Raw genomic sequence first — 21,842 nt, 5'->3', positions numbered from 1 at the left:
CACCCAGCTTTATCTGGAATTCCATGGTTATTGTGACTCTGGATCAAATATGCTCTGTTGACAAGAGGTGTCTCCTGCCAGTTCGTGCTGCAAACTCTTCAGTTCTGAGATTCAAATGGGAACTTTCTGTCGGAGTGCGTCATTTCTGACGATAATGGTTCTGCTGGCCACACTGGATCTCAGTGATGCCTGTGCGCCCTCATCTTCGGCGGGTTTGCACACGTTTAACAGACTGGATTTTAGTTTTTGATTATTTTAGTAATAGCATGGCAGTGCCTGGTGGTCTCGGCCAAAATCAGGGCCCCACGTGCTAGGCGCTGTACATACCCATAGTAAGAGCCAGCCTCTGCATCCGAGTTTATAATCTATATAGACAGGACAGACGAGGGGTGGGAGAAAGGAGGGATTGTTAATCCCCCCCTTGGCAGAAGCGGGAAGTTCTGCAGTGATTTGCTGAAGGTCACACAGGGAGAGTGCGACACCGCTGGGAATTGGATCCAGATTTTTTGAGTCACAGGCTGCCAGAGCAGCCTTCCTTATCTGTGTATGAATGGGGCCCAGCCCGTGGTCTCTTAGCTCTGCTGGCTCTGCAGGGGTGGACTCCTGCAGTCCGCAGAGCCCCATTGACATGAGTAGAGCTCCACGCAGGTGCACCCGTCACCCTCCCTGATCAGCTGTCAAGGTCGAAGCTTCATTTTTGTCTCTAAAGCCGGCAGATCTGGCTCTGAATTCTCACAGGGAGCCAAGCCTGAATCACAGAAATGTAGAGCTTGAACAGACTTCAATGGGTCATCTAGGTCAGCCCCCCCCGCAGGCAGGAGCGGCGCCAGGGTTTTTGCCGCCCTAGGTGGCAGCGCTCCTCCTCAGAGCATTCGGCGGCGAGGGTCCTTCTGCTCCGCGTCTTTGGGGTGCTTCCCGGAGTGAGTGAAGGACCTGCCGCCGAAGCGCCCCGAAGACCCAGAGCGGAAGGACCCCCCGCCGCTGAATTGCTGCCGAAGACAGCAAAATGCCCCCCCCCCCCCAAATCCTAGGGTCGCCTAGTGGAAGCGCCGGCCCTGCCTGCAGTTCCAAGTAAACCTAGATCACCCCTGACCAGTGTTTGTCTAACCTGCTCTTAAAATGAGGGAGATTCCACAACCTCCCTCGGGAACCCGAACCAGTGCTTAGCTATCCCTATAGGTAGAATTTTTTTCCTACTATCTAACCTAAATCTCCCTTGCCGCAGATTATGCCGATTACGTCTTGTCCTACTTCCAGTGGACATGGAGAACAATTGATCCCCCTTCAAAGCAGCCCTTGTGATATTTGAAGATTGTTATCAGGGTCCCCCCCCCTCCTTCAGTCTTCTTTTCTCAAGACTCAACAGGCCCATCTTCCTTAGCCTTTCCTCATAGGTCAGGTTTTCTAAAGCTTTGATGGTTTTTGTTGCTCTCCTCTGGATTCCCTCCAATTTGTCGACATCTGTCTTAAAGGGTGACACCCACAAGAAGACCCAGGACTCCAGCAGAGGCCTCACCAAGGCCAAGTAGACTGTGACAATGATCTCTCACGAATCATTGACATCAATTGGAACATTAACATTGACTTCCCTGGAGGCACAATTGGACCCAGTGGGAGTAAACTGGTTGGGTAAAAAGGTGTTATTTTTATGTAAACCCTTTTAAGGCAGACCTACACCTTAAGGGCCTGATCTAGTGTCCTCTGGTGTCAATGGGATCTTTTCATTGGCTTCAGTGGGCTTTGGACCATGCCTGATCATGATTCACTGGGGGGAATATCACTTTTATGGAGCTGGCTGCACTCAGTGGAAAATCACATCCGGAGAGGAAGATTTCCCCCCCATCATGTTCTGCATTCCTACAGGCACTGCAGGCTATAGATTTTATACCTTTTAAGTTTCATACCTTGCAGTTTGGAAATTGAGTTGGCAAAGACCAGGAAATATACTGGCTGGGTTAAAAAAAAATTGACTGTCAGTATATAAAAAAAAAAATCAGTAAAAATGTCAATTTAAGTTAGAAAAGTATTTCTTTCCCACTCTGGAGCGGGTTTTCAGATTTATTGGGCATGCTTTATCCCTGATCTAACACCATTAAAGACAGTAGCTCAACCATCTCCATCACGTCAAACACAAAGTGCTTGTCTTCAGCGCCGTTCCAGGCATATCCTCACCCCTACCTGTCATCTCTCATTCACTATCGAAATGTCAACTCCCACTGCCGATTGGCCAATGGTGCCAGCCTCCGTCACCCACTTGTTAAATTTTCACGCAGTCTCCCATGCTGCCCCTCCCGGCTGGGAGGAGCTCCTCATTCACATCTGCAAATCTACCTCATTATCCTTCTTCAAACTCTCCGTTGTTGTGATGCCTACAACACTCATGACAGTGGTTAGGCCATTGGTGTTCTGATACCACAGCCTACTGTGCTGACCAATTCTGTCTCACTGTTTCCTTGTACTCCCCCGTCAGTCTGTCTGCAGCCATCTGTTGCCTATTGTCTTATAATTAGACTGCAAACTCTTTGGGGCAGAGACCATCTTTGAGTTCTCTCTTTGTACACTGCCTAGCACAGTGGGGTCCTGCTCTATTACTGGGGCTGCTGGAAGCGACCACCACACTAATAATAATAATGAATCATGAAACAGAATGAATTTGGGCTTCTGGCTTCTTTTTAAAATGATGGTCAAAACAATGGATTCACTTTAAACAAAAATTAAAAATGGCATGAATTGACCATCAGAAGTCTATACAAAACCAATATCCCTTCGACATGGCCCATTTTACAGTGAACCAGATCCCTGCTTGTGTAAATTGGCATAGCTACCTAGATTTCAGTGGAGCTCTAACAGCTCACATCTGTTGAGGGTCTGGTTCTGGATGACTCAGTATGTTTTCATCGGTCATCTGGACTTTTTAACGTTACATGATAATACGGTGCACTACTTTAGCCGCTTTTCACGCAAAGATCTCAAACCACTTTTCCAGACCTTGATTCATTAGACACACAATATCCCTGTAAAATAAGTGAGGGAACGTACGTGGTCAATTTCACCCACCACTGAAATGCAGCCACTCTTCGGAGGGAAGCATGACTATTAATTAGCATAGAGTGACCAAAATAGAATGGTTTAGGACAGGAAGTGAAGGATACCATATCCAATTGGAAATGCAGGTGGAATTTAGATGGGTAAGGTTGAATTACTTCAGGTGGAATTTGCCAGTATACTCTTATAGGCAGATCCTTCAACTGGATTCCCAGGGATGCAAGATTAGCTCATGTGGACCCAGGTAGGACAGGGCTTTATGGACAATGCTCTGGGATTCTATGGTCAAGAGCTCATTTTATGTCCTCTTTAGAAGATGACAAAGTACCTCCTCCTAGCATGGGGTGCTGGCTTGTTGCTGAATGAATTTATCTGAAATATAGATTGTTTTTAAACGATTCTTCAATTTTTAACTATGTGAATGTTGTCAATACATTTTTGCAGATTGGTCTGGGATTCCTGCAGCTTGGGAAAGCAAGATTTCCTTGGGTACAATACACTGTTTACTGTTATAGAAGCCATTGTTAATATTATTATAGCATCTGAATGGGGAAAGTAACCCAATAAGATAACACTGTGATGAATAAAGCTGAGATAGAATAACGCTAAGATAACAGGTTGCAGCAATCCAAGCCCGGCTGATTGCTTTCTCAGTGCTTGTTCTCATGCTGCCATCTATCGGTGCTAAAATAGATCACAGATTTAATCTGTCTTCCATGGTGTCCCAGATGGAATTATGCTCTGGAAAGCTATGGATGCAGTTAAGGGGGATTGAATCAGCTGTTGGGTGGCATGCTATACCATGCTTAGCTTTTGCTGTTTAATTATCAATCTTCCCTATTGCATTTCATATGGGATTGATGCAGAAGAAGCGAGCACAGAAAAATGGCGCAAAAGCTGCGGGTGGGGGATCTCACTTTGTGAATATGCCTGTCTGTGTTTTAAACAGGTGAACACCTTTCAAGCTCTCCTGATTTCAGATGGAGAGTCCACGTTTGCTATGTTTAATTATGAAGAAATCATGTGGACCACTGGAACAGCAAGTGGGGGAGATCCTTTAACCGGACTCGGTGGAGTGATGGCCCAGGTAAGGCCCTTACTGTGCATCTTCACTGTCATCTTTGTTTATGCTCTAACCTCCAACCTTCCTTGTTCTGACAGCGTCAGCAGAGAAATATGATCTAGTGAAGACGTGACCCGCCTTAACGCAGCCTGGCTTTTGTCCTCCTTTAGTGGCTAGACCAGGTCGTTTAGCTTAAACAGTCGAGGTTCCTGCTTGATGATCCATTCGGGGTCTGTAGACCATTTGGTTCACAGGGCACTTGCTGGTGAACGGAGGAGACCTGGCTGGTCACATGGTGCTGGTTTTCTTTCTTCTTCACAGACTGAAGGGGGAATAGGAGAGATATGAAATAACCAGCAGAAGGAAACTGTGTGTTTTAATCCTGTTGATAAAAGCTAAACACCTAACATTGTAAAGGTAGCTAAAAATACGTGAAATTGAGAGCTGGCTGAAAAGTACCAATTTTTTTTAATTAAAAAAAACCTCTTATCCCTTCATCTCCATCCATCCCCTCGCACTCCCTTTTCCTTTCTCTTTTCTCTCCTTCCTTCCTTCCTTCCAAAAATTGTTTGGCTTTTCATTGAAAATCCAAAAGAAAATGAAAGTTTTGTTTTGTTTTGTTTCTGAAAATTGAAGACAACAGGATTTTTACCGAAAATGTTTGGTTTTGAAAAAGCAAAACAAAAAATAATTTTCAATTTGTTTGTCAAAAACAAGCAGACAAAGAAAACAACCACAAACAAAAGATTTCCTTTTGGCCAAATAGCCTTTTTTGTATTTAAAATACGGTAGTAATAATAATAAAAAAAGTTTAGGTTAAAAAAAAATTAATCAGTTCCAATTAGTTTCCCAGTGTGACTTTTCTATGTACAGAGTTGCTGTAGCTGCCATCAGGATCTTATGGTGATCACAGTGGAGAGGGGAGGTGAACACAAGATAATCAACTGCAAAATGTACAGAGAAATCAGGGTTATTAACATCAGCGATGGCAAGAAATATGAGACAGAACAGACTTAAGGGAAGGATGATCTCTGTGTTTTCAGATCAATTTTGCTCTTTCTGTGTTCCAGGCAGGATTCAACGGTGGAAATAGCACCAATTATTTTAGCATTCCCGGTTCCAGAACCCCAGAGATAATCAATATCAAAGATACAACCAATGTTAATGTCCCTGGACGCTGGGTATTCAAAATAGATGGGAGAGAAATTGACCCAGCCAATGGCTGCAGCCTGAGAGGTAAAAATTGCTTCTTTCATGTCTTTGAAGTTTACCATATAACACAAGGCGATCCAGTTTGAAAGTTAATGACAGAATATGCTGCTGCTGTTGCTTTGCTATTATATTGCCCGTATTCTTTGCAACGTGTAAAGGCAGATTGTAAACACTCTGGGATAGAGGCTGCCTCTTTGGAAGGCAGAATGGCCTAGTGGTGAGAGTGTGGGAGTGCGAGTCAGGAGACTTTGCTTCTAGTTCTGAGTCACTGTAGGACCCTGCGCAAGTCACTACATTTTCTAATGATGGTCACCTGATGCCAGGGATGAAATCCAGACCCTGTTGTGGTCAATGGAAGTTTTGCCAGTAAGGCCAAGACTTCATCCCTGGGTAGCAAACCCTTAGTGGTATAGATTGGGTAAACCACTATACATTGCGATTTGCACTGGGGCAGCTTCGTCTGGGTTCAGGCAGGGCTAGTGCAAATAGCGGCTTTCCCTGTCTCCACTAGAGGTTTGCACTGCGGCTGTGGCTGCGTTTGGCACCGATGATTGTAATTAGGACAATTTGCTAGTGTGGGGAAGGCCTAACTTCACAGCATTTTAAAAGGGGCGAATGGACCCATAAAGAGCTGTGAGTCTGTTCTTTTGTCTCGCATATGGCTGTGTAACTCATTAATGTCAATGGGAAGCTATAATATACGCTGGCCTTGTTCCCGTCCTTCTGTGATTTTTTTAGTATCTGACTGTAATTAAAAGCCTACATTTCCCCCACCTCAAAGTTATAAACCTGTGAAACTAGGGGTTTAAATTCTCAGTAAGGATTGAGATCCCTGTACTTTTGGCATTGCAGATAAGCTAGAGAAACAACAGCAAAAGAGACTCTCCTGGCTGGCCTGATGGAAATGCCATCAGTGTAAAAAGACAATACTCTGATTTCCTTTCCCTTGCTTCTGAATTATGGATTGCTGCTTTTATGCATAGGATAAATTCAATGGCCCTGCACAACCTGCTGGGTATGTTTGTATGCCACTGACCGTGCATAGGTATAAAGTGATAGAAGCGCTCATTGTGATACCAGGGGGACTTGGCGGCATAGAGATTATTGCATTATGATTTTACAAATAAAACGGTCTCGAGTGTCTCCTTCGCTCCTGAAATCTTTCTAACAAGAGAGAATTTTCACTCACTGCTGGAAGCCTGAAATGTCAAGGATTGAAAATGTATACTGGTCTGAGATCTGCAGTTTGTTTATATGTAGCCCTTGACTAGTGCTGATTAGCTCTGCTAGTCCAAAGGGCCTGTGTAGCCCCTAAAAAAGTTCAAGGTCTGATGTACAGCAGGGATAATGGCCCTAGCCTCTGTCTGCTGGAAGCTGGGAATGGGCAACAGGGGATGGATCACTTGATGATTACTTGTTCTCTTCATTCCATCTGGGGCACCTGGCATTGGCCACTGTTGGAAGACAGGATACTGGGCTAGATGGACCCTCGGTCTGATGCAGTATGGCCGTTCTTATGTTATAAACTTGACCCACCAATGCTCAGAATGAAGGCTGAAATTTTCAAAGGGACTTAGGCCCACAGGTTAATGAAAGCAGTGCATCTAAATCCCTTAGATGAATATGGAAATCACAGCTGACAGCTCAATGCCATTTGTAAGAGAAGAATCTCAGATTTTCAGTGATAGGAAGTGGGTCTGAGCAGGTTTGTTTTGCCTAATTTGGAACCCACTCGAATATTGTGGGCTTGGAAGGTTGGCTCCAAAGCAAGCATCATTGGGGTCTCATTATGTTTAGGAGAGATTTTTCTGTGGAAAGAAAAAGAACAGAGAGCGTGAAAGAGAGGAAAATCCAGGGGAGAGATGAGCAGAGGGTGGGCAGAGTGAAAAACAAATAGAGAGAGGTTGTGAAGAGGGAGCAGATGGAGGAGAGAGAGAGACTCTAAAGGGGAAAAAAAAGACACTTGCTTTTGCCAGTCTAAATTCTTAGATCTTCCTCCCTCCTTTCAGGTCTCCATTCAGCTAGAAAAACGTGCAATAGACATCACAATACAGTGTAGTTACACTGCTTTTATGCTGTTTGATAATTAATCATTGCTAATTCATATAACCCAAGGCCAACTATGTTATGGAATTACTTATTAATATGCCTTTGGTTTTATAGTTAGTATATTGTATTTTTTTAGAATTCAGGTACATTGACGATGTTGTGTTTGTTCCATAATTACTCTGTCACCTTCCAGTTGTGTGAAATTAGTAACTACAGCTATCAAAAGGGTTAATTAGTGTAATTACAGAATAATTACAGTGGATTCACTGTCACTATTATAAAGAGTAACCAAAACAGGTTGACTTAATATATTGCAATATATTAAGCACAAATGACTTCAAATTCCAGGGAGAAAAGGTTCATGAACCCAGACTAGTTCTGTACACTCCCCTCTCCCCAAAATAGTCTGAGTAGTTCTCAAAACTAGAAAATCTACCTGATTTTGCCCATCAATAACAGAGGTCATGATTCACCGAAGCACATACTTAATGTTAAGCATATGAGTAGCACCATTGACTTCAGTGGGACTTCTCACCTGCTTAAAATTAAGCACGTGTTTCCAATGCTTTGCTGAATTGGGCTGTGACGTGTTATAATTTAGAGGGTGGTGTGATATAGGAAGTAACATCACCTGGGATGCCCTGTTAGAAATGTATTGAGCTGGTGGTCCTGCTTTCAGGGCCAGTAAACTTTCCCAGTGTTGGACCCGGATCAGAAAGAACAAATGACTTGGAACTCTTGATTGTTCTTCTAAGTCGTGTCACGGGTCCTCTGTTCTGACAAGTAACGCAATGTGGGGTTCTTTTAGGGCAGTTTCTCCATCCAGGCGAGATATTCTGGGACAACGCCAACTGCTCCACCAAATGTCGTTGCCTGGACTTTAACAATGAGATCTTCTGCCAGGAGATGGCTTGCGGCCCCTACGAAGTGTGTGAGCCGAAGGACAAGTTCTACCAATGCATGCCGGTGGAGAGCAGCACCTGCGTGGTGTTCGGAGACCCACACTACCACACCTTCGATGGCTTCCTCTTTCACTTCCAGGGTTCCTGCGCCTACCTCCTCACCCGGCAGTGCTGGCCAGAATCTAACCTACCCTTCTTCAGCGTGGAGGCCAAGAATGAGAACCGAGGTGGCTCCTCTGTCTCCTGGTTGAAGGATATCTCGGTGGAGGTTTATTCTCACAAGATTGTTATCCCCAAAGGGAGCTTTGGGAAAGTTAAGGTAAGAGCCCCAGCAAAGAAAGAAAACTCCTTGGGTCAGATCCTCAGCTGGTGCAAAACGGTGTAGCTCTGTTGAAGTCAGTGGGTCTATGATGATTTGCACCAGTTCAGGATCTGGACCAGTGTCTTTGTCTGGAATCCAAGCCTTGTTAGGACTCCTTGGGGAGGTGGGGGGCGGCGGGGCGGGGAGGAGGGAAGGGTTAGTGTAGGTAGTGCTGAAAACTGGAAAGGCCCAAACCCGGCCCTTAAAATCCAACCCCTTCTTCAAAGGTGGTTGGGGCTGGATTGCAGTCACTGGTTCCCAATTCACCATCTTGCTCAGATTCCAACATTGCAAGGGGCCCATTTTCCAGGATTCAGTTCAGCCGCTGCAGTGGAAATCTGGCAGAACCCCCCCACCCCTGGACTCCTAACGGGGTGGAAACCCTGCCGTTTTCCCTGATGTTACTCTTCTGCTTTGCTCCTGCAGGTGGATGATTTGGTGACGTCCTTACCCCTCTCCTTGGAACTGGGGGCGATAAAAATCTACCAGAGCGGTTTGTCAACCGCAGTGGAGACTGATTTTGGCGTCTTGGTGACCTACGATGGGCAACACTATGCCTCCATCTCTGTCCCGGGCACCTACATCAACGCCACCTGTGGGCTGTGCGGGAACTATAACAAGGATCCTCAGGACGATACCCTTCGCTCGGACGGGAGGCTGGCGGCGTCGGTGCTGGACCTGGGGGAGAGCTGGCGAGTGTACCATCCGGAGTGGAAATGCTCCCCAGGCTGCTTAGACAACTGCAGCTTCTGCGACGCTGCCATGGAGTCTCTCTACTTCACCCCCGAGTACTGCGGCTTCATCAACAAGACCGGCGGCCCCTTGTGGGAATGTGGCGCCATTGTGGACCCCACGGCCTTCGTCCACAGCTGCGTGTATGACCTGTGCAGCATCCGGGACAACGGCACCGGCCTCTGCCAGGCGATCCAGGCTTACGCCTTGGTGTGCCAAGCCCTGGGGATTCCAGTGGGAGACTGGCGAACCCAGACAGGATGTGGTAAGGCTGCCCTGAGGCGGCGGGAGGTGGTTTCGGGGACCCGCAACAGACTCCCATTGAAGTGAAAACCCTGCATGAGATAAGCCCGGAGACGAGCCGGCAGGGACTTGATTGAGGCAGCCAGAGTTACAGTGAAAGCCGAGCAGTCCCCCCTTTCAATCCTGAAATGCAACATGAGAAGGACAAGGGGACGCCTAGTAACTAAAGGGCAGTTAGAGTGTTGAACAAATGGAAGGAAATTCGAGTGCCCTATGGAACTCAATGCTGGTGTGCTAGGTATTGTGGCTGGATTCAAGACAGGGCTGGCTCATTTAATGGCCCTTGCCCATCAGCTGAGATGCTAAATCTCTCCACCTGCTTTCTCTCTTGTGCCACTTTTGTGGAGAGGGAACTCAGCTGATTTCTGCAGGATTACTCCTGATTTATACTGGCGTGAGTGAGAGGAGACTGGGGCCCCGCGTCCCATAGTGCAGGGTGTAAGCTGACCCCCTCTGCGAGGAGTCAGGAAAGGACTTTTCCTTGTGTGTGTGGGTGCTGTCTGACTGAGTGCAATGGGGGAGAGGGGAGAGCACCTCAGCACAAGAGGGCGATTTAGAGACAAAGGGGGTGTAATGGAGGCCGTTCGCCTACCTCCCTCTGAACCATCAGCCACCTCCAGGAGACAGGATGCTAAATCTGACGCACCCAGTGTGTAGTGGCGACACCTGTGTCCCAGTTCAGAATGGCAGAAGTGGAATGGTTGCCTCTTTCCAGGCTACCATCGGCCACCAGTGTAACTGGTTAAAGCAAGTGGCTAAATTACCTCTGCCAGCCAGCGTACGTAGCGGTGTCAACCCCAGAGCAGTAAGGGGATAATGATACTTATTAATAATGGCAATCTAATCGCGTCTCTCTACCTAGGGATTCATGCCGTGCTCACTACTGCGGCATCGGAGTGCTGAATGATAAGACAGACAAGGTGGGCAAGGTCATATCGTTTTGGGGGCCAACTTCTGTTGCTGAAAGAGGCAAACTTTCGAGCTACACAGTGCTATTGTTCAGCCTCGACACTCAAGAGCTTGTCTCTTTCACCTATGCAAGTTGGTCCAATAAAGTTATGACCTCACCCACCTGGTCTCTCTAACAATCTGGGACCAACACGGCTACAATTGCAAACGATACTCCCTTATGATAAATTAGAAAGCAATAAGGGGTTGATAATAACGAGAGAGAAATCCATATAGTATGTCAGTGGTAACATTGAATACTAATGTCTCTTTTTCTATTGATCATCACCATACTTACTATCTGTCTGTTGATCATTGCCATACATAGATAGGTAGACAGACAGACACATTATCTCACTTATCATTATGGCATATGACTGCCTAATAATAATAATCCAAAGAGTAATAAGAGAATAGTAATAAGTCATAAAATCACATAACAGTCAGGATTAGAAGGGAAGCTAAATTAATATAACTACCACCACCTGAATGGTGTCTGGGTCTATGAAATTCTCTGGGAGATTTTATGTCTCAGCCCATGGTCCTATGCCTGATTTCCCTTAATCTCTTTCCGTTCTCTCTCCTCTCTGATTCCACCTCCTCCCCTCGGTTCATCTCTTATTCTTACAAGTTTTGCAAGTAGAAAATTCGAGGGGAAGCACAGATGAGGAGCTGTGTTGGGAAGTGTGGGAGAGAAACCCACAATGCTGTGCGATTGCGATGGGACGGGGAATACTGTGGGTGTGAACCGGAAAAAGGACAGTTAGTATGTGTGCTTAGAGGGCCCCATTCTGATCTCTCAGGTGTGTGAATTAGGAGCACTTCCTCTGAAATCAGGGTTAAGTGACAGCAGAAAAGTCGGGCCAGATCCTCACTTGGTGTAAAATGGCCCATATGCTTCGGTGCAGCTCTGCTGATTTACAGCAGCAGACGATCTGGCCCATAGTTGAAAACAGTTCGGCCCCGAATAACACGAGTAGCCTTGTAACAGCCTCTCCTCTACCTTCCCTCTCCTAGCTACAGCTGTCCAGTGCCCAGAATTCAGCCACTACTCAGTTTGCACCAACAGCTGCCCAGCCACGTGTTCGGATCTAGCAGCCCCACTGGCCTGCAGCTCCCCTTGCACCGAGGGCTGTGAATGCAACGAAGGCCACGTCCTGAGCACGGACCAGTGCGTCCCCATCCACAAGTGCGGCTGCGATGTCGACAGCAGGTACTATGCCATAGGGGAGTCTTTCTGGGCCGCCGCAGACTGCACGGTGCGGTGCCGGTGCGAGGACGGTGCAGAGATCAGCTGCTTGAATGCCAGCTGCCGGGAAGGAGAGGTGTGCGCGGTAGAGAACGGCTACCGGGGCTGTTACCCCAAGCGAGAGAGCTTGTGCTTGGTGAGCCAGAACCAGGTGCTGCAGTCCTTTGATGGGGTGGCGTTCATGTTCCCCCCGGAGCATTCCTACACCCTGCTCAAAACCTGCTCGGAGAGACCGCACTTCCTGGAGGTTGACATCAGCAAAAAGAAACCCGAATCCGGGCCTAACTGGCTCCGACCCCTGAGGATCCAGGTAGCTGGCCAGGAGGTCAAAGTTGGAGGTTCCAGTGCATCTGAAATCAAGGTAAGAATCCTATCAAGGGACAGTCTTCAATCGGGGGAAGGGAGTGGGGAGTCTTTCTCTGCTGCCCACAGAGAGCGAAAGCATATTGTGCTTCCATGGCACGTTGCAGCCGAGAATCGCCGAACTCTTTACACATGTGCCTCAACAAAATCTTGTGATTTGTCACCACCTCCACTGCGGCGGGTAACCATGAGTGCTGCGGTGCCCCCATCCCCTGGAGGTTTGGTAGCATGCCGGACGTACCAGAGACAAGCTCTGTAGGCCTTCCAAGCACAAGGCCCTTTAGGCTGTAGCCATTGGTTAGGTGCCCACACAAACTCCCAGGGTCTGAGGAATACCAAAGGGCTGCTTTGATGGGGCCACTAGAAATAAATGTTGCCATTACCCTAGGCAGAATGGCTTGACGATACAAGCGGTGAACCCACTGTTCCTCTCCCTAAGAGAGAGATAGTAATTATTCCCATTTTACAGAGGGGTAAACTGAGGCAGAGTGGCCCAGCTGGGATTAGAGTCCAGCAGCCCCGACTCTTCTCACTAAACAACACTGCCAACTCCAAAACATGCTGGTGGACATTTAGGTTGGGATTTTCAAAAAAGTTGCCCCCAAATCCCATCCTTAACCTTCCTCATCTCCAAAGACCCTGAGGGTTATGTCTGTGCTGCAAGAAAACTCTGTGGCTGGACTGTATCAGCTCACTCAGGCTGTGCGGCTATAAAATTGCCGTGTAGATGTTTGGGCTCAAGATGGAGCCCAGGCTCTGAGACCTCAGGAGTGGGGAGGGTTCTGGAGCCCATGTTCTGAGACCTCAGGAGTGGGGAGGGTTCTAGAGCCCAGGCTCTGAGACCTCAGGAGTGGGGAGGGTTCTGGAGCCGAGGCTCTGAGACCTCAGGAGTGGGGAAGGTTCTAGAGCCCAGGCTCTGAGACCTCAGGAGTGGGGAGAGTTCTAGAGCCCAGGCTCTGAGACCTCAGGAGTGGGGAGGGTTCTAGAGCCCAGGTTCTAGCCCAGCCTTGAACATCTACACTGTAATTCTACAGCCCCTCTGCCTGAGCCCCAGTCAGCTGATGCAGGCCAGCTGTGGGTGTATTATTTGCATCTGATTGTTTTCTCCTTCTAACTGAGGCCTGGTCTATACTACCCGCCTGAATCGGCGGGTAGAAATCGACCTCTCGGGGATCGATTTATCGCGTCCCGTCGGGACGCGACAATCGATCCCCGAATCGGCGCTCTAACTCCACCAGCGGAGGTGGTAGTAAGCGCCGCCGACAAAAAGCGGCAGAAGTCGATTTTGCCGCCGTCCTCACAACGGGGTAAGTCGGCTGTAATACGTCGAATTCAGCTACGCTATTCACGTAGCTGAATTTGCGTATCTTAAATCGACTCCCCGCTGTAGTGTAGATGTACCCTCAGAGAGGTGAAGCAGGGTGGGGGTGGAGGGGATAGAGGCTGAGCAAAGAAAACAGACATCCCGGAATGAGACAGGGCATGGAAGATGAAGGATTTAATTTGTAGCAGATCCAGACGCTGCTTGGGAAAGCTGGTGCTGGGAGCGACTGGCCCATGGAGACTCTGAACGGAGGCCAAGACAAAAGGGATGTAGGTGGAAATCAATATACAATGCCTGTACGGCAAGTCTGTGGGTTTTATTAAAATACCATTTCCTGCAGAGCCCGGGGTTACAGTGTAGTTATAGTCAACAAAGCAGCTATTGAAAACAAGGAGCCTTCTTACTGAACGGTTTTGCTCCCTGTGAGGCTTTGAGGCTTTGCGTGCTTTATTGTCACCAGTGAGCTTTCGCTCGTCTTAGCCCTGCTGACCCAGGACAGCCGCAGGAGAGAAGCGAGGATGCTCTTCTGGCTCGTGCATCGTGAACTAAAGTCCCTGTTGCAATTCTCAGCTAAGCTCTGCTTGCTGAATGTTTGTTAGCGGTGAAGGATGATGCAAGACACCGCAAGAGCCCAGCTTGATTGGTCAAATCCCCGCTTGAGTCTGTATTGCTGGCGGTTAGATAAATCACTGATTTCTAGAGTGAGCAACTTTGATCAGGGCACACAGAAAAAAATCTAAAATCCACTACAGTGTTACTTACAAATAGTCCTTGCAACCTTGTTTTAAGCCAGAGCTGCTTACAAATGAATGTGCCCTAGGCATATGGGGTGTCAAGCTGACAGCGATCCTTATTTATTCAGACCCAAATTAGTCAGTTTTACCAGCCACCAGTGCCAGCATGGAAAGGGTGTCACTGTCATACATGAAGCTATGTGATACTCTTCTGCCATGCTTGCAGTTACACAGCTTTACCACTGCTTCGCAACATACTGGGTAGTGTGCACATGCACTACTGCCCTCTACTGGTGGCAATCAGAACTGCTGAGCTGTGTCTCATAGGCTCCATCCTGCTAATGGGGATTCTCCTGTAGCTTAAGTGTAAGAGACCTGTGCTCTTTCTTGAAGGAGAATTTTGGTTCTATCTCAGATTATTTATGTGTATTGTGGGAGCACGGAGGAGCCTCAGCCATGGACCAGGACTCCATTGTGCTAGGCACTGTACAAACACGGAACAAAAAGACAGTTGCTATCCCCAAAGAGTTTATAATCCAGATGTCGCTATGAAGTTCCAGATGAGCTCTGTGTGCAGTGTAATGGCAGCCGTGCGGTTCCTAGATGACCCCGGGCTTGTTTTAAAACAGTCGCAACTCCCCTTCAACCTGCTCAACTTACAATGGGCCCTCCCTTACCTTCCTGTTTCTTCCTCTAACTCTTCCATTCTGATCTCATGAGGGCGATGGAAAATGTAGCATAGATCAGTGGTTCTCACACCGTGGTATTTGTCCTGCTGGTGGCACGTGGGCTGTTTTCAGGCAGCATGCAGGCTTGGTTTGAAATACAGAATCAGAATGAAAATCCATTATAGACTCATAGGACTGGAAGGGACCTCGAGAGATCATCTAGTCCTGTCCCCTGCACCCATGGCAGGACTAAGTCTTACCTAGGCCATCCCCGACAGGTGGTTGTCTAACCTGCTCTTAAAATAACTTAGCACCAGTTTAAATCTTAGTTGTCCACGCTGTATTTGACACAGATGACGATGTGATGCAGAACGATAGCACTGTCTGCTGCTAGCTGCAGGAGTAGGACACAAGGCGCTCTACTTTCAGTGGTCACCTCCATAGCGGCGAGCATTTCACATCCACCACATGCTTTCATTTGCAGGTGAATGGTTATGAAGTGGAGCTGCCATTTTTCCTCCCCTCCGGCCAGTTGGAAATTTACCGGAGCAAAAATGGCACGGTGATTGAGTCTGAAGGGCTTGTGAGTATCCAGTACTCCAACCTGGGCATGCTGCAGATACGCCTCTCGACCGTCTACTTCAACTGCACTGCCGGACTGTGCGGCTTCTTTAACGGGAACAGCAGCGACGAGTTCTGCTTCCCCAACGGCAAGTGCACGGACAACCTGGTGGTTTTCCTGCAGAGCTGGACCACCTTCGACGAGATCTGCAACGGGGAGTGCGGGGACCTGCTCAAGGCCTGCAACAATGACTCAGAGCTGCTCAAATACTACCGGAGCCGCTCCAAGTGCGGGATCATCAACGACCCCACCAACAGCTCCTTCCTGGACTGCCACGGCGTGGTCAATGCGTCGGCCTACTACAGAACGTGCCTCTTCCGCCTGTGCCAGAGCAGGGGCAATCAGTCGGAGCTCTGCGACTCGGTGGCTCGTTACGCTAGCGCCTGTAAGAACGCGGAGGTGGAGGTCGGCCAGTGGAGGAGCTTCAACTTTTGCCGTAAGTTGGGGAAAAGTCTTGGATTGACTTTGGGTGGGGTGAACTACTACTTCTTCCTAGGACAAGTATGTTCATTTTTTCCCCCCTCCTCCCTTTCCATCCTTCTTTCCCCTCCACCCCCAGATCCTTCCCCTCAAAGCTGCACCTCCAGCCTGCGCATCTAAGGACTATCGACTAAAACGTTTGAGTGGTCCCATGTGCTATGCAGGAGGTCAGACTAGTTGATCTTATGGCCTTAAAATCAAGGAATCTATTCAACATTTTTGGAGGGGGGGAAATGGCTTTTTGACCAAACCAAACATTTTCATGGAAAATTGTGAGCTTTTTTGGTCAGGAACTGTCTTTTGTTCTGTGTTTTTGCACAGTGGGGTCCTGGTGTAGGACTAGAATGAATAATACTAATTCATAATTAATCGTATCTATTATTTTCCTCTATTTAGGTTTTTGTAAGGTTGCCCATCACTGTGGTGTCTGGGTGCAACATAGATTCATAGGGTAAAAACCTGGCCCTGTTGAGTTCAATGGAGCCAGAATTTCACCTATACATTTTAAGTTCAGAAGGGAACATTGCGATCATCTTATTTGATATCCTGCAGAGCACAGGCCAGAGAATTTCACTCTGTAATCCCTGCATCTAGCCTAGTATGACCTCACTGAACAGAACTTGATGCTCTGATTCACAAAAATCTCTGTAAATGAAGGATTGGTGGTGGGTTTTTGCTATTTCGCCGGCTTCAGTCAATGCAGGTGGTTTGTAACAATAGCCAATGATGCAAGAAGAAGTAGTCTCTTACCTAGCTATTTTAAGCCATGCATTGGGGTCAACGAAAAGGAAATAGTAGGAGAGTTTCTTAACTTGTTTACCAGGTCTTTATTCAGATGAGCACCTGCTTCAGCCCCAGTAGCATTGTAGCAAAGTACAGTCTTGTGTTGCAGAAAGAAAACATTTGTACTTGTTGGGAAGAACTGGCAAGTAAATGGGCAACTTGTATAAACTAAGAAGGTAATCTTGTTTGGACACAAAGACACAAAGCTTCTGCTTTTTGTGCTCAGGCTATTTTTTTAAGCACTTCCTTTCCCTTGCAGAAAGAGGTCTCCCAATTAAGTAATTTCATGATGGCATTTCAGGAACATCAGGAGTTGTATTACACTGTGTCTGAGTGTTCCAGAATTGCAGATGGATTCTAACAATAGTGTAAGCCATCATCAGAGAGTAATTTGAATAAGTCATGTTTTTTTGCTGTCGCTGTCAGCTTGCCATCGATGTTGTAACATCGTAATTCAAAAGCACATGTAAAAAATCCCACACCACAGAAGTACATAATAGGCAATGAACCAGCCTTCATCTCTCAAACTGAGGGCTTATGGGAGTCTGTGGAAGGGAGAGGGAAGGAGAGACCCTGTGGTCTAGTGGACAGGGCCCTCAGAGTCAGGAGACCTGAGCTTCTATTCCCGGCTCTGACACTGACCTGCTTTGTGACCTTGGACAAGTCACTTTCTCACCCCGTGCCTCAGTTTCCCCTCCTACCTTTGTCCAGCTTGCCTGTTTAGACTGTAAATTATTCAAGCCAGGGACCATCCTGTATTGATACTGTAATACAAATATCAAAGGGGTAGCAGTGTTAGTCTGGATCTGTAAAAGCAGCAAAGAGTCCTGTGGCACCTTATAGACTAACAGACGTATAGGAGCATGAGCTTTCGTCCTGAAGTTTTTTTGCTGCAGGATGGCTACCTTTTGCAGCAAAAAAACTTCAGGACCAGACTTCAAAGAGAAACTGCTGAGCTTCAGTTCATCTGCAAATTTGACACCATCAGCTCAGGATTAAACAAAGACTGTGAATGGCTAGCCAACTACAAAAACAGTTTCTCCTCCCTTGGTGTTCACACCTCAACTACTAGAAGAGGGCCTCCTCCTCCCTGATTGAACTAACCTCGTTATCTCTAGCCTGACTCACTCTTGCTTGCATATTGATACCTGCCTCTGGAAATTTCCACTACATGCATCCGAAGAAGTGGCTATTCACCCACGAAAGCTCATGGTCCTATATGTCTGTTAGTCTATAAGGTGCCACAGGATTCTTTGCTGCTTGTAATGCAAATATTAGTGATGATGATAGGAGAGAAGCAGGATGTGGACAATGAATCCAGAAAAGTCGACCATCATCTGCAGTTTAGAATGGACTGTCGGCGAGCTGATGTTTCTGCACAATTAATACAATAATAACATAAGAATCTTATGCTGTTATATAGCACATTTCATCAGTAGATCTCCTAGCTCTACAGATTGCAAAGGAGGGCCAAATCAAAAGACGGATGGGCAAACTGAAGCACAGAGAGGGAAAGTGACTTCGCCAAGGTCAGTGGCAGAGTTGGGAATAGAACCCAGGACTCCTGAGTCCCAGTCTAGTGCTCTGTCCACTGCCTCCCAATAGAACATAATGGTCTCGTCATGCTGTTGAGGACACGTCACAGATAGTCCGTGGGGGTCAGTGATACGGAGCCCTGATATGACTCTGCAAATGTGCAGTTGTTACAGGTTTGCTCAGCAGCCGTGCACATTTGCAGAGTCATATCAGTGATCTGTAGCAATAACAACCACAGACTATCTGTGACAAGTAGCGCCTGTTCCCTGGCACAAAGAACTTGCAGAGTAAGGGACTGTAATCCAGCAAGGTGCTGAGCCCGGTGGGGCTTAAGAATGCTCAGCATCTCCCAGGATGTGGTCCTGAGATTCAGGAGATGAGACATGGAAGAATAAATAAACGGGAAGGTGCAGAGAAGAAGGTGGGAAGGATTCCTAAAGGAGGAGGAGAGATGGAGCAGATACGCAGAGGGGAGGTTGATCCAGGTGTAGGGGGATACATTGGTCAAGGGTATGAAGCTGAGAGCGGGTGAAAGAGATGAAGGGAGCAGTAAGGCAAGAGAACCAGGAGATGCAGAGGAAACAGGAGCCTAGAGGTGGAGGCCTGGGGCTAGGAATTCTTGAAGGCAAGAGCAAAGAGCCTGAGTGCCATGTGCTGGTGTGTATGTGGCAGCAGGGAGGGGACAGGAAGGGATTCATGGAGGAAGGCAATGCTGGGGGGAGGAAGGTGAATCTCAGACACAGTTGGGGCTGTGAGCTGAAGGCAAAAGAAAGGAGTTAGGGTGTGATTCACACGGTGAACTAGGTCAGCATCTCTGATGGAGGCAAGTGTTTCAGACAGATGGGGCAGTCAAAGGGAAAAGGACAAGGACAAGACCAGAGAGATGGAGGGGGAGAAGCTATGAGGGAGGTCAGGGGGAGAAAATCCACAGAAATTATCAAAAGAGCAAGAGGGCCAGACTGAATTGGATCCTGAGACGAGACGGAGAGGAAACCTCTGCAGGAGGGAGAAGGGTACGAACAGAAAACCAGATATGGTGGCAGGATGGGGAGGGAGAAATCAGAGGAAATGGGAGGTGTGTACGGTTGTTTTCTTTTACAGTAGCTAGTGTGGCAATACCCAATACCACAACTTGCTCTTTGTCTCGCTGATCCTACATCCTCCTTCTCTCTGACCTGAATCTCCATTGCCAGTGACGGTGGAGCCTTTCTCCCCAATAAGCCATTGACGTTGTGTGTGTTTCATTGCCTCCAGCTCTCCAGTGCCCTGAAAATAGCCACTTCGAGGAGTGCATGACATGCACCGAGACCTGTGAAACCCTGGTCATCGGCCCTGTCTGCGTGGACACCTGCATGGAGGGCTGTCAGTGCGACGAGGGCTTTGCCTTCCAAGGGTCCCAGTGTGTCCCCAGGAGCGAGTGTGGCTGTAATTTTGAGGGGCATCAGCTCTTCACCAATCAGACCTTCTGGATGGACATCGACTGCCAGTTCTTCTGCTACTGCAATGGGTCTGACAACAGCGTGCACTGCGAGAACATCTCCTGCAAGGACGACGAGTACTGCCTGGAGGAGAATGGCCTCCACTACTGCCAGCCCCGCACAGATGCCTCCTGCATCGTCTCCGGCTATGGCCATTACTTGACCTTTGATGGATTCTCATTTGACTTCCAGAGCAGCTGCCCACTGGTCCTTTGCACAACGATCTCCAGGCAGCGGGTGGAGAGGTCGGATACTTTCCCCAGATTCACCGTCACGGCCAAGAACGAGGACCGGGACCCGTCCCTGGCCTTGTGGGTGAAGCAAGTTGAGGTGGACGTCTTCAATTATAACATAGTCATCCACCGGGCCTACAAATACACGGTGCTGGTGAGTCGGCTGGTCACAACATGACCCAGAGGGTAGAGGGGTGGAGGGAGTGGCCGCAGCCTGGGGTTGTGGGACTCAGTTGAGCACAGTACACACTGCCAGCTAATCGGGGACAGGGCAGGAGTTGATGCTATTGGAAAGTGGTGAAGTTTTGGTAGATCCTGACCCATGGTCTTGTGCACCCTTGTCTGCTGTAGCTCGAGTCCTGAACACATTCTGTCTCCAGAATGCCTTATGGTTCCTATCTGAGCGTTTTCTGCTGCTCCATGTCTCTCATTTCATAAAGCTGCCTGACTTGACTTTCTTAAGGGGTCTTCTGTTTTCCCCTGTGCTGCCTCCATCATTTTATAGAGATCGACAGTGACATTTGCTTTCTGGAAGGATAAAGCCCCAGCAAGCTGCATTGGAGGGTCCAAGCCTGCCTGTGCATATGAAACTCTTGTGGGAAGTCCGCAGGGGAGCTGCATGAGGAGGACTTGCAGGATAACTGGGTAACCATATCAAGGCAGGAAAGGGATTGGATTTCTGAGTTCTCTTAGGAGCTGCAAGCAAAGTGGGTGAGGTTCTAACTGACTTCCAAGGTCTGATTGTTTTCGGAGCAGAACCTGACAGCTGGTATCTAAACAAGCTCCGGCGTGGTGTTAGAGATGGTACCTTTAAGGGCTGAACGTCCCAGATAGTGAGTCTGGGTGGGTGTTATGGAGCTCTTGTTAAGCATAGCTACCTGGAACTGGACTCTGAATAAAACAGAGCTCTTGCAAAGAGCAGATGCACTGAGTGATCACTGAACACCGCATAGGGCATGATGCAGCCTCCTTGGGCAGCATGGAGCGCTTCTTAGCAGGAGGAAGTTCCCTGTGATGAGCTGATATTCCACTGGCGCTCGTCTGGCTGTCCATGCTGTCAGTTCCCGGAGGTGCACTGTTGGGGGCTGTGAGGCAAAAGTCTGTGGAATCTGGAACCTGGTGTCCCAATAGAACCTATTTCCAGGAAGAGCCAAAGCAAAATACTGAGTCCAAACATGCCCAGGCTTTGGGGAAGTTCAGATTGAGATCCAAATCTGGGTCAGAACTTCACAGCTCTGGGCCCATTTCTAATTATTGTCACTTTGGGGGCCTCTCTGCCAAGTAGTAGCAGATGTCTGGGACCTGCAGATCGGTTTCTTGTGAGAGAAAAAATCAGTGATGTAGATTTTCTTAAGACATGTCTATGAAGACGTACCTGAGATAGTTTTAATATGGCTACATTGGGTACCAGCACAGTGAAGTCACAGCAGCAACTGCTTCAGCGTGAGCTAGCTACCCGAGTAATTACCTAGGGTCCCAGGCAGGCTTGTACTACTGCGGCTTCACTGCCCAGGCACTCGAGGTAACTAGATTAAAGCTAGCTCAGGTACATCTACTCGAGCTGCAGTCACACCCTGCGATTGCAGTACAGACGTACCCATTGGGTAGCTTGTTTCTTTGCACTGTCTACACCAGTCCTGGAACAGAGGTGCTCACAAACAGCACACAGTATGGAAAAGAGAACCCCAATCTGGAAAAAGCTGGGAGCCAGATGTAGCCCAACTCCTGCCCAATGCCGCATCCTCCAGTGCTTCATC

General features: G+C 47.9%; 1 protein-coding gene across 1 annotated transcript in view; it reads left to right on the top strand.

Moving 5' to 3' along the window:
- LOC117868478 (tubulin-specific chaperone cofactor E-like protein) overlaps positions 1-21,842 on the top strand; it is a 103,780-nt gene that overhangs the window by 52,380 nt on the left and 29,558 nt on the right. Inside the window, exons 12-18 of the mRNA XM_034754428.1 lie at positions 3,995-4,132; positions 5,179-5,344; positions 8,178-8,590; positions 9,059-9,629; positions 11,633-12,225; positions 15,438-16,011; positions 19,629-20,239. Coding sequence (XP_034610319.1) covers positions 3,995-4,132; positions 5,179-5,344; positions 8,178-8,590; positions 9,059-9,629; positions 11,633-12,225; positions 15,438-16,011; positions 19,629-20,239 — 3,066 coding nt within the window. The remainder of the gene's footprint in view (positions 1-3,994; positions 4,133-5,178; positions 5,345-8,177; positions 8,591-9,058; positions 9,630-11,632; positions 12,226-15,437; positions 16,012-19,628; positions 20,240-21,842) is intronic.

The sequence above is a fragment of the Trachemys scripta genome, chromosome 21 (assembly GCF_013100865.1).
Source record: "Trachemys scripta elegans isolate TJP31775 chromosome 21, CAS_Tse_1.0, whole genome shotgun sequence".
Classification (NCBI taxonomy): Eukaryota; Metazoa; Chordata; order Testudines; family Emydidae; genus Trachemys; species Trachemys scripta.
The sequence above is the reverse complement of the archived record's forward strand: the minus strand, read 5'-3'. Positions and strand labels throughout refer to the sequence as shown.